This window comes from Phyllopteryx taeniolatus, chromosome 8 (assembly GCF_024500385.1).
Source record: "Phyllopteryx taeniolatus isolate TA_2022b chromosome 8, UOR_Ptae_1.2, whole genome shotgun sequence".
NCBI lineage: Eukaryota > Metazoa > Chordata > Actinopteri > Syngnathiformes > Syngnathidae > Phyllopteryx > Phyllopteryx taeniolatus.
Window position 1 is genome coordinate 14,234,498 of NC_084509.1, and position 13,108 is coordinate 14,247,605.

Here is a 13,108-nt window from a genome sequence, read left to right on the forward strand (position 1 = left end):
TAAATATCTTGTCTTTGTCGTGTATTCAATTAAATATAGGTTGAACATGATTTGCAAATCATTGCATTCTATTTTTATTTATGTTTAACACAACGTCCCAACTTCATTGTAATTGGGGTTGTATTTGTTGAAAAAAAGAGCGGTGTCGGTTGAATGCTTCTGTGCAGCTGGACTGCTCTTTTTTCGAATCACCTGCTACAAATTCGTACTTGGTGAGAGACATTGATGATGCAAAAGTTTTTTTTTTTTTTGAAGAAGTAACTGTCTGTCTAATTACTTTCCTGGTAACGCGTTACTTTGCTTGTTACTCAAAACAATATTTGGGAGTTTATTTTGTAACGCATCACTGGCATCACTGGTCCTGACTTACATAGAATTTTGGGTTAAGTCGTCACCGTAGGTCTTCTGAGAAACGTTTATTAGAAACGTCTTGATATTCCTCAATTTTGCAATTCTTTGAAATGGCAATGACCTGAACTAACTTCGGGTGTTTCCCTTGCGTATGTGTGTCGCTTTCTCTTCTATCCATTAATTTATCACATCCTTTTTTTTTGCAGTCCTCGGTTTCTGGTCCGCGGGCCTGCATGCCGAGCCAGCCTGTAAAACACTGGCCTGATTGGAAGGGACATTTTTCCAATTGCGGCGCACGGCCTTTAATATTCTGTTTGTCATTGGCTACGAGGCTGATTTATCTCACTCTCGTTTTGACCGGCGGCCGCGGCCAACGACGCCCACCAACCGACCACACGCTCGCAGTCAAACAGGATGTGTTATGCATGTCCGCCAACACGTGCCCTCTTGCATTGTACACACATATGAGCTAAGTAAATAACTGTTGTGCTGACCTCAGCAGGCTGCTTTTTACGTGTGGTATTGAGCTCTCCTGCATAACGTGGGCTGGTTCTGCTCTTTCAAACTCTATAATATGATATCCATTCTCACTTGTAATAGACTGTATGTAAGGCCTAAGGCCCATGCAACAACCACACTCTCCTTTCCTGCTCCCCCCAATCCGTCCTTAATAACTATATAACTCATCTCAGCCTTAGATTTAATTGTTTATCTGCACATGAACGTATTAGCCCTCAGCTGTATCTGTTTGCCTGATGTCCCAGCCCCGCCCCCAAACAAGCTCCTCCGACCACCGCACCACACGTCCAATGAATAGTCTCTCTCCGTGCGGTAATAGGGAATCAGCATCCGAGCAGCGAGCATTGGCAGCACGTAAAAAGATAAATCAGATTTTGGGTCTTGCTTTGCCAGTTTATTGAATCTAAATTGTGTGCGCGCGTGGCCCCCGCTGGCCCTACACAGCCCATCCATCTCCTGCCTGATAATGGCCCCATTCTACCTAGTGGGAGCGTTATTACATTTCCCCCTCTAACGAGACCCTGATAATCCTGCCAAGAGGAGAACAGAGGAAGAAGAAGCAATAGAAGAGGAGTTTCTGAAGGAAGGAATTTAAAAAGAACATGGCAATCTGCCTTTTCACCCCCTTTTTCCACACTTTCTTCCTCTCCGTCGTAGTGCTTGAAACATCTTCTGGCAGCCTTCACAGGGACTCCCCCGAGCTGCAATTACACTCATAATCAGGACATGCTCCCCCCAACTCGGATGGCCAACATGGAACGCAGACTAAATAACCGTTTATTAACTGCTTTAATACAAGTCCATCACACTATTATCCCATAATGGACTGGCGCCACTAAGCTGCTAAGAAAGATATTTTCATATATGCAACAATTGTCATTTGCTACAGTTAAACATTGCTTTAAAGCATTTTGCAGTAATGTAATATGAACAAATTAGACAAATTTAGACACCTGTTTGTGATACCTGCAGCGATTTAAAGTTGAAAATAAATCCAAAGTGGAATAAAATCCGGTCCATTATGCTGATAAGTGGTTCTAGTTTCAAATTTCCATAATTTATCATGAGAAATAATGTAAAGTGATTTGTTGCAGTGAACTAATTTGTTCCAATTTGTTCATTTGTTGCTGGACAGGCAGTTCAAAGTAACATTTTAACATCCTTAAACAAGCAAAGGAATCAGACAATACTGGTAGAATAAAGTAAAACTTCTCACTTTTTAAAGACTAAATGGAGAGGGAACAAGAAAGGTGTTGCCAAGCATTACATTCACCTACAATGTGACACACATGACTTGAACTAAAGTTTTGAAGGTACATTTTTCAGAAAAATTGGGGGCATTGAGTTTTTGGAATCTTGCCTTTCCAGCTATTACAGCCTCTTCCTCAGATTTTGGTGTGTCTGTGGTAGGGATGGGCGAACACCGATACCGGCCTTATGTCAAGGTATCGGATACTCGTGAAGGCTGCCGATACCTGCCACCCATGCTTAAGGGGGATAAAAAACATAATAATAATTAGTAAGTCCTCCTTGCCAGTAGTTGGCGCTGAACTGCAGTGGATGCCACATCCGCGAGTCATGTGCGTCAGTAAGAGAAGTTTCGGTTCACAATTATCTGTCATTGTGTTAATTTTATGTATCAAAAGCGCTCGTGGTATCAGTCATCGGTATCAGTAACTAAGTGAATCCTCGTACAGGTATTCGTTTGAAAAAAAGTGCTATCGAACATCTCCCATCTGTGGGAAGCATGGTCATCCATCCACCCATTTTCTGAACCACTTATCCCCACTAGGGTCGCGGTGCTTGGGCGAGAGGTGGGGTACACCCTGAACTGGTCGCCAGCCAAACTAAGGGAAGCGTGGCCAACTGTAGGCAATTACCAGTCATTTTTCTCTGTCGCAGAAATGCCCGAGGACAGTCAACGATGCAGTCTCCTTTATTGTCACCTATTTCCTCTCTTTCTATTATTATAATATAGCCACAGCTACCAGGTCAATCCACCATCTTGTTTGTGGTTCAGTTAAAAAAACAAAACAAAAAATACATGTTTTTTTACTGATAAGAACACCTTGAGTCACTGTTTTTCCGTTGCCGATTATAATTGGTTTGCGATTGTTCAGTCGCTCAGTGTGTGGCGACCCTAAAATAAAGAATTACAACTAAAGCGGTGTGAAAAATGTGAAGATGTTTTATTAACATCTTCACATTTTTTTGTTAAATGTGAGAGACCCAAAGTGTGTGCTCACTCTGTTTTGACTACACACGTAAATTTGAAATCATAACATCATTTTAACATTTACGATTGTCAGCCCCAGCATATTTTGAGCAGATCAGGGAAGAAAAATCTCTCTTAACACAGCCCACAACACAGGATAATAACTCAGGATAATCATTTAGAGACATCCAAGAATTGGGCCTTTGCTGACTGTGATTGGAAAGGGGGGAGTACTCAAAATTACCAGATTATCGGTATGTGTGTACCCCGCATTTTAGGTCTAGCCCAACCCAACCAACTCTAGTTTGACGAGTAAATCAATTAAGTGTCTCAATACTTTTGTTCCTGTATGTTTTCTAGATCATCTTTTAAAGAAGCGCTCGTGTTGATGAAATTAAATGGTATCCATGGCTCTTTGCTCAGGCCTGCTTTCATTGTTTTGAGGGGGCCGGGGGCCCCGCGAGGCGAGTACGCTGATGAGAGATGGATAAACAGTTTGATTTGCTGCTATCACCCCCAGGCACAGTGTACTAGAGAGACGAGCAAGAGACAACGCGAACGCGGGGAGGGGTGGGTAGAGGGCAAAAACAGAAGGAGAAGAGGATAAGAGATGCTTTTGGCGGAGGGATGAAGGGATTGAGGTGGAGGATAAACAATGCTAAAGAGGCGTCAAATCCCCCCGATGTTGTTCGCAGGCCTTTTCTCTCTCGCTTGTTTGCTTGTCCCCCCTCAAGCTTTCAGTTCTTCCTTTCACCTACATGGCTGCCATCTAGCCGCCTGTCTCTGGACCCTTTTCCCTCCATTCTCTCTCACATCACACCTATAATACAACACCGTCTCTTTCCTGCCTCCCTGTAGCCCCGAGCAAAGCACATACACACCTACACAAAGAAGTACACACAAGTGTCCTCGCACAGACACACAACTGTGCATGCTAAATAAATTCTTGGCTGCAAGGAGAGCACACAGTGGAGCGTAGACCTCTGCAAAGGCTGAAAAATAATGCCAAATAGTGGTACATCACTCCCTCCTAGCTGAGCTGCTTGTCAGTGTAATACTGTACATTAGACCAGTGATTGTCAAGAGTTCTTACTCTAAGCACTAAAGAAAATACTTAGCTCTCCAAGTACCAGCATCATGACAAACATTAAAATACAGTAGCATTGCCTGCGGCCTCCTCAGTATGGGACGTGTCCCGTCCAGAGGGCCACTCACTCTTTGCGACAAATAAAAAATGAATATACAAATTGCTTGGGTATCCCCTCACTCACACTCTGGTCCTATAGATGTTTATAATTTACATAGCCACTCCCACCACACTTCAGTTGTACAGCCGGGTTCCCGACCCTTGTCCTTCATGCTTCCCCTCCTGTCCTTGTCCTGTCCTATCTGACCTGTCCTGTCCTTCCCTCACAGGGTGAAGCACTACTGCCCCATACAACACTCATATCTAATGTCATTGTTCTAGGTATATAATGATTTACTTACCTCATCTTGTTTACAGCTAGTGCTTTGTCTTTTGTTGTCTTCTTTTTCTCACTCCCCTCTAGAAACTCCCCTCAGCTGTTCGACTGATCGACTCTGATTCTCAATAAATAGCCATTAAAATACTAAGAAACCACAGCTGCAGTTTAAAAAGTCCACTGTGACACAGTAAAACTGTTCCAGCATAAAAGGGATACAGATCATCCTTTCTGCTTGACCTAACAGCCGACCAGGACGAACATTATTATTTTTTTAAATAGTGTAAATATTACACAAATATAACCCAAGTGAACTTAAAAGGCAGTTTTTTAAATGATTACATTTTTAAGGGATAAAAAATTTTCAGTTACCTGGCCCAGTGTAAAAAAGTAATTAGCCCCCTTGTTAAATGTATTATTTGTGGCTAATCACAATTTTTGTTTTGTTTTATCTTTTAACTGATCACACCCAAGCCTGATTAACTCCAGACCTGTTCAATGAATAAATCATTTAAACTGAATCTGTCCCGACAAAATCAAGTTGAACAAAAGATCTAAAAAAGCTGCAACAAAATGACCCGATCCAAAGAAATTCCAGAACAGTCGAGAAATAAAGTAATTGACATCTATCAGTCGAGAAAGGGTTACAATAACCATTTCTAAAGCTTTAGGATACCAGTGAACCATAGGGAGAGCCATTATCCTCACATGGAGAAAACATGGAACAGTGGTGAACCTTCCCAGGAGTGGCCAGCCTATAAAGATTATCCCAAGAGAAGAGCAATGACTCATCCAGGAGGCCAGAAAGGAACTCAGGACAACTTTTAAATAACTGCATTCCTCTCTTGCCTCAGTTAAGGTCAATGTTCATAACACAACAATAAGGAAGAGAATGGGCAACAATGGCATCCATGGCAGCATTCCAAGGCAAAAACCACTGCTGACCAAAAAGAACATAAAGGCTCATCTTACTTTTGCAACAAAAAAAAACCCATCTGAATGATTCCCCAAGACTTTTGGGAGAATGTTATATGGACTGGCGAGATCAAAGTTGAGCTTTTTGGAAGGTCTGTGTCACGTTACATCTGGCGTAAATGTAGCACAGTATTTCAGGAACAGAACATCGTAGCAACAGTCAAACATGGTGGTGGTACTGTGATGGTCTTGGGCTGCTTCTCTCCTTCAGGACCTGGACAACTTGTTGTGATTAATGGAACCATGAATTCTGCTCTTTAACAGAAAATCCTGAAGGAGAATGTTCAGCCATCAATTTGTGACCTCAAGCTCAAGTGCATTTGGGTTCTGCAGCAGGATAACGATCCAAAACACATCAGCAAGTCATCTTCTGTATGGCTTAAAAAACAAAATGAAAGTTTTGGAGAGGCCTAGTCAAAGTCCAGACTTAAAACCAATTGAAATGCAGTGCCATGACCTTAAGAATCCTGTTCATGCTTGAAAACCCTCCAAGGAAGAGTGGGCCAAAATATCTCCATAGATACAGTATATGGTAGACTCATTGCCAGTTATAGAAAACGCCTGATTTCAGTTGTTGCTACTGAGGATGGCCCAACCAGTTATTAGGTTTAAGGAGTCACTACTTTTTCAAACAGGGCCAGAAAACTTTGAATATTTTTTTTTTACTTAATAAATGAAATCGCCATTTAAAAATAGCATTTTAAATTCACTTGGGTTATATTTCTGATATTTACATTTGTTTGATGATCTTAAATATTAATGTGGGGAAACTGCAAAAATTTAAGAAGGGGGCTGATCCTTTTTCACAGCACTGTATATTGTTTTTATCTAGCGATTTTTATTTTATTAAAAAAACGTATAAAACCAACTAGTGCTGAATAGGCGACGGACATCAATCTTTACGAATGACGTGACTTACACGACGAAGTGCGCATGTCACACACTGAGTAAATGTAGTGCACATGTGTACACCCAATCGGAATAGATCATCTTCAATTGGAATGATTTCAATCGGAATGACAATAAAGTCCATGTAAATCCGGCAACTGTGTGGTTGGTCTTCTGAAGACAAGATGCCTTCACCTGTTAATCAAATATATGTTGACGTTTGCTGTTTTCAATTACTGGCTGAATAACGTGTGCCACTGAGGTTATGCTTAATAAACCGTTAACGTTCCCGTGTTTGTGTTGATTGTGGACTAATACACAGAACAACTGATGTTTAAAACGAGATTGCTGCGGTAGAGCGAGCTATTTAGTTCCTTAACTCGCTAACTCGTTAGCTTGCAGCAGGCCAAGTGACCACAACAAACAGTTAACTTTCCATAGATTATTTTACACTTGAGAATATGTGAGTCCCGGGATGTACACGTCATGGAAACAATGAGTCCCTGCAACTTATCATCACGGAATTCAGATACAGTAATCCTCTGCTACATTGCGGTTCTTGCTTCACGGTCCCGCTATATTGCAGATTTTTATTGCAGTTGTTACTCTTTAATCTTTTATACCGTTTGTACAATATTTTTGAAATCTATTGCTCTTGCTCTGTATCAATATATTATGTGTTTAGGCCTGCCGCGAGAAGAATAGAATATATTTTCAAGATAAGAATCATATGAGTGCATAATAAAGAATTGTACACATCTTACAAATTCTGCCCTGGTAATCAAACATGAGCACAACTGTGCAATGTTCTCGCATTTACTAAATACAAGTAGCGCTGCATTTCACAATAAGAGCAAGTAAATAAAAAGAGAAAGTTATACGTGTTTAAATAAAGTGCTGAACTTAAGAAAAATAAAGTTTGAGTTTCCCCTTTTCTGTTTGGTTTGAGACAACAGTGATCTCTCAAATAATTTTACTTATTTTAATTTAACAAATCTTAACTGAACCGTTTTAGAGGTTATGTTTGTTCAAAATTTTGTTTTGGTTCATCATGACGTTTCACGTTATATGCCCTTTTAAATAAGAGTGTATCTCTCAGTGGGAACGTCCCACTGAGAAGTACAAACAAAAATGACTATCTGTTCAATTTTAAGCACCATTTTTTTCCAAATTTTCTCTTCCTTTGTCATTTTCTGATCCGTGTTTAACTCCACTTACAGTCAGTGGTTTCAGTAATTACCGCCTACGGTGCAGATTTGTTTGGCTATATTGCGGTTCATCACTACCGCAAAGCCTGTAATATGTTGTGCCGCATAAAATAGAAGCACCCCTTATGTCTTGAATCATAACCTTTCTTTTTTGGCAAAGGTGTGGGTCCCTTTGAGACTGTTTATGCGTCGGGACGCGGACCGCGAGTTAATGACCTCTGCTTTAAACGATGTCGCAACAATCGAGTGAGCCAGAGTCAGCTGTTTAGCTCCGTAGAACAGTAGCTAGTTAGCTTGCGGGCTAGCAAATGTAATAAATTGTTAACTTTCCCTAAAATGTCCCAGTTGTTTGCATCTATGGAGCCAAAGCTGTACTGCCAGTTGCTCGCTAAGTCGTGAGCGACGCCGGGTGTTACCGCAATAATGAAAATGTATCAAGTCCAGAAAAAGTGTCGTTTCATTGTATTTCTGAAACCATAACCCGCCCTACTGTTCTTCTGATTGGCTAGCACCAAGACAGGACTCATACTTTTAGTGGATGATTCGCTGAAGCACTTCAGCAGCACACACAAGGCTCAAAATTGTTGTTGTTTTTTTCTTTGAGGAGCAGTTTTGCCACTCATTTCTTTATTTGAGTTGCAACTTTCTAATTTTGAGGAGCAATTTTTTTGCAGCTTAATCGCACAGGGACCCGAAGAAAGGACTTTATAAAACAATACAAATCTGACAATATAAGTGGGGAGTTGATTGTAGGGCTGCAGCTAACGAATATTTTAGTACTCGAGTATCCTACTGAAAATTCTATCAATCGATTATTTAGATAAACTATATTTTTGCTTGGTTAAAGAGCAATTTTGAATACAAGAGAAATTAAGGCCTTTCACTTAATAACATATGACTAATTGGTTTCCTTTTGTCTATAACCAACAGTTTTTATTTCTTGAATTCACATAAAAGATAAGGCTTTTTTTAATCATTAACAGCCTTAGTGCATCTTCACTTAAACAGCTAGCATTATAGCATTTTGTGACATATTAATAATACATTAGGTTCATGCCTGTGCATTTATGAGCTTAGAACAGCTGACTAGGAATCAGACAAACATTCTTTGTACTACTTTTTGACGCGAACCTTCAGCTTCTTAAATTGGGAATTTGTTATCTCCGAGATACACTGATCCAATAACACACCCGCAATGTTACACCCACACGCACGGAGGCGGAGGGAGTTAGACGAGGGTTCAGTCATCCCGTATTGAGTCATTGTTAGTAAAGATGCGTAACCTCCAGTCTTAACCAGCCGTAACAGCGGTGTGACAGCTTCTTTGTCTACACCAATTAGCGAACAAAACCAGCGCCGCAGTCGAGTTCACCCTGTGGCCTCACACACACACGCGCACACAGACGCACTCAATATATATACACTATGTATTTTTATGTAACGTTTACTTGGCAGCTGTACAGCCATCCAATGAAGCATTTCAAACGAAGCGCACAACAATCCACAGCCACACTCCTACAGTTTCTGTTTTCCATGTGCTCTCCACGCCCTCTTATATTGTATTAACCCCCCCCCAACCCCCCGGGAAAAAAAAACCACTACAGCGCACTTTTTTTTACCCTGCTGATATTTAAAGTCATTAAGTGTGACGATATTGACGACTCAATTTTACATAACTCACTCATCAAGCGGCAAGATTGCAATAAAGGTGAATGGCTCCGCTGAGGCCTTCGCCGCCAGTGAAATAAATGATGCGGCGCACAACGGAACTATAATTAATTTACAGGCAGTATTGATAGTCCTGCCACACGGCACATTATATTTTTCTTAATGTTGCTTAACATCTTGATTATTTTTTATTTAGGCGGTCGGGTTGGGGGAAAGCTTATCAAGAGAGATGCTTAAAATGCTGCGACGAGTGTTTACTCCTGCCGACTGGCTTGCTTTTAAGCATTTCATTATGCCAACGAGATAAAGATCCGTGAGAGAGAAAAGGCAAGGCGGTTGGCTTTGATTTTTTGCAGTGGAAACTCCTTCCTGCCTGCTAGGAAACAAGATGCAGATTTTTTTATGCTCTGTTTCAGCACATCAAATTTAGACTACTGGTCTATGTGTCCATATTTTTATACTGCACTATTATTTTTAATATAATATCAATGTATTCATTCGATGTATTCTTGTCTTTTTGTCCTTTTTATAGCCAAAACAGATGAAGTTCTTAAGGCCAAAATAGCCAAGCAAGAGGAGGAGGCCCGAAAAAAACTGGATTTAGGTGAGTTTCTGTATGTGCGTGCAGCATGAATCATTACATTTAAACAAAAAAGCTCATATTAATTTAGTTTGAAACATTGATGACCCAAATCCACATCCCATATCTAACATTTTTATACGCTTCATTTGCTTATGTTAAAATTTATTTTGTCATTTTAATTTATATCATTGCAGTGGTTCCATGAGATACGAGTGACCTGACTTATGGGTTTTATGAGACACGAGGTGTTGTTCGGCCGATTTGTTTTTTTCCTAGATGGTAGCAGTGTATTCAACTCACTTTGGCAGATGTGAACAATTCTTCATAAACAAGTCTTCAAGTTGTTTATTGCCACTCCCAGTTGAAGTTTACTGTCATACTAAGTGTAAATCAAAGAGAATTACACGTTGTGCATTTGAAACAACCACATAGCTTTGCTTTGGATAAGTCCTTTTAGCTCAATGCAAAACGACATAGACGGCTAACAAATAGCAGGGTTAATAATAGGGTTAAGATTTAAGCAACAGACATTTGAACCTGCACGGTGGAGCAACACGAATAGACAGATAATGTAACAATACTGATAGGAATAAGTTCTTTATCCTCGGCAAAGAACAGCTAATATTACTGTGGTTTACCAAAGAGTGACACACACACCAGAAGGAGCAGTACAATGTACATTGAATGTCCATTGAATTGAAGCAGCAAATGTGGCAAAAACTGTTTCATTATTTACATTCTATTAAACTATGTCATTATACTCTGTTTTTAAGAATTACAATATCATAAAATGCTATTTTTCTTATTAAAACATTTTTGAAAATGTTTTTTGTTTTTTGGGGGGGGGGGCTGCAACGGATTAACGGCATTACAATTCATTTCAATGGGGAAAGATGATTTTATATAGTGTTTTATATAGTGTTACGACTTTAACTCGTCTCTAAAGGCACCACTCTATTATTTATTGTTATATTTAGTGTTATAGATTTTATTATATTGTCATATATTTAATTTTCTATTATTTATTTTGTTTTCATAGTTTTTATTATAATTATATTGTGTTGTTATGTTATTATACCTCCATCCATCCATTTTCCGTACCGCTTATCCTCAAATAGGGTCGCGGGGGGTGCGGGCGCCTATCCCAGCTGACTCTGGGCGAGAGGCGGGGTATACAATGAACTGGTCGCCAGCCAATCACAGGGCACATAGAAACAAACAGACATACGCACTCACATTCGACAATTTAGAGTTTTCAATTAACCTACCATCCATGTTTTGAGAATGCGGGAGGAAACTGGAGTACCTGGAGAAAACCCATGCAGGCACGGGGAGAGCATGCAAACTCCACACAGGCAGGGCTGGATTTGAACGTGGGTCCTTAGAACTGTGAGGAAGATGACCTTACCAGTCGGTCTGCGTGCTGCCTATTTACATACATTTTAATTTTATTATTTCAAACTTATAGATACTTCTTGTATCGCATGGAACTGAACTCAAAGTTAAAGTTGATCCTTTGTATTTCCTTTCCATTTTGCTTTTCGCTTTTTACACATGATCAACTCAAATGAACTTGAAACAAATGTCTGTTTAAACTCTATTAGGACTTGCTTCATTTGCATTCAGATGCATAGGAAATGGGCATTCTTTACACTCCAGCCAGTGGAAATATTTGCTGCCAGCATGCAACTACCAACAGACTCAGACAGAGCGCACACACACATCTCGATAGACATTCAAATAAAGCCAAGAGTCATTTCCAGTAGATATGCTGGTGATAATAAAAGTCCTGAGATAGAATAATGAGGCTGGTCGTTGTTCTGACCAGGGCACCATATAAATGAGAGAGAGAGAGAGAGTGCGTGTGTGTGTGTGTGTCAGCAGAATGATTTGTTGTAGTGTGGGTGTTTTGTGTTTTTCTATTGCTGGACTGTGTATTGTGTGTGTGTGTGTGTGTGTGTGAGCACGCACTTCCATGGAAGAGGAATGGCAATGTGACCTTTAAAGTTAGCTGCCCTTTTGGCCAAATGAAAGTGCAGCCATCAGAAAGTAATTAGCCTTGCACTCGTGCTTTGTTCCCCTGCTCTGGATGCTATGTAGTCTCTTCAACTCTTCCTTCTCTCTTTTGCACCCTGTTGTTGTTTTTCTCTTTTTCTTTATGCCACCCTTACAATAATATTAGCCTAGTGTTACAACTTTCTCACAGGCTACTTTTTGTCTCGCATTCTCTCTCTGTTTATATGCTTCTCTGCTGCCTATTTTTTTCTCATTGTGGACTTACAGTGGTGTAAAAAAAGTGTTTTTCCCCTCCTGATTTCTTATTTTTCATGTTTGTCACACTTAAATGTTTCCCATTATCAAAAAATTTCATTATTAGTCAAAGACAACACGTAAACACAAAATGCAGTTTTAAATGGTTTTTATTATTAAGGGAGGAAAAAAATCCAAACCTACATGGCCCTCTGTGAAAAGGTGATTGCCCCCAAAAACCTAATAACTGGCTGGACCACCCTTAGTAGCAACAAGTGTTTGAAGTAACTTACAATGAGTCTCTTACAGCGGTCATCCATTAAGGTCATCCAACAGCATCTCAATAGGATTCAGGTCAGGACATTGACAAGGCCACTCCAAAGTCTTGTTTTTCTTCAGTCATTTGGTGGACTTGCTGGTGTGTTTTGGATCATTGTCCTGCTGCAGAACCCAAGTTCGTTTCAGCTTGGGGTCACAAACAGATGGCCCGACATTCTTATTCAGGATTTTTTGGGGGAGACAGCAGAATTCAAAAACAGCCCCAGACCATCACAATTCCACTACCATATTTTACTGTTGGTATGATGTTCTATTTCTGAAATGCGGTGTTACTTTTACACCAGATGTAATGGGACACACCTTCCAAAAAGTTCAACTTTTGTCTCATCAGACCACAGAGTATTTTCCCAAAGGTCTTGAGGATCATGAAGATGTCTTCTGGCAAAATTGAGACGTGGCTTAATGTCCTTTTTACTCAGCTGTGGTTTTCGTCTTGGAACTCTGCCACGCAGGCCATTTTACCCCAGTCTCTTTCTTATGGTTAAGTCATGAACACTGAGGAAAGTGAGGCCTGCAGTTTTTTGGATGTTGTTGTGGGGTCTTTTGTGACCTCTTGGATGAGTCGTCGCTGCGCTCTTGAGGTAATTTTGGTCAGCCGGCAACTCCTGGGTAGGTTCACACCACTGTTCTATGTTTTTGTCGTTTGTGG

The 13,108-nt window shown here is 40.3% G+C and overlaps 2 protein-coding genes across 4 annotated transcripts in view; both read left to right on the top strand.

Annotated features, from left to right (window-relative positions):
* rsrc1 (arginine/serine-rich coiled-coil 1) overlaps window positions 1–13,108 on the top strand; it is a 215,713-nt gene that overhangs the window by 163,409 nt on the left and 39,196 nt on the right. For all 3 annotated transcript variants that reach the window (XM_061781465.1, XM_061781463.1, XM_061781464.1), the window contains exon 7: window positions 9,820–9,891. In XM_061781465.1, the coding sequence (XP_061637449.1) occupies window positions 9,820–9,891 (72 nt within the window). The remainder of the gene's footprint in view (window positions 1–9,819; window positions 9,892–13,108) is intronic.
* Window positions 1–13,108, top strand: part of mlf1 (myeloid leukemia factor 1) — a 216,624-nt gene that overhangs the window by 149,458 nt on the left and 54,058 nt on the right. The gene's annotated exons all lie outside the window — the stretch shown is intronic.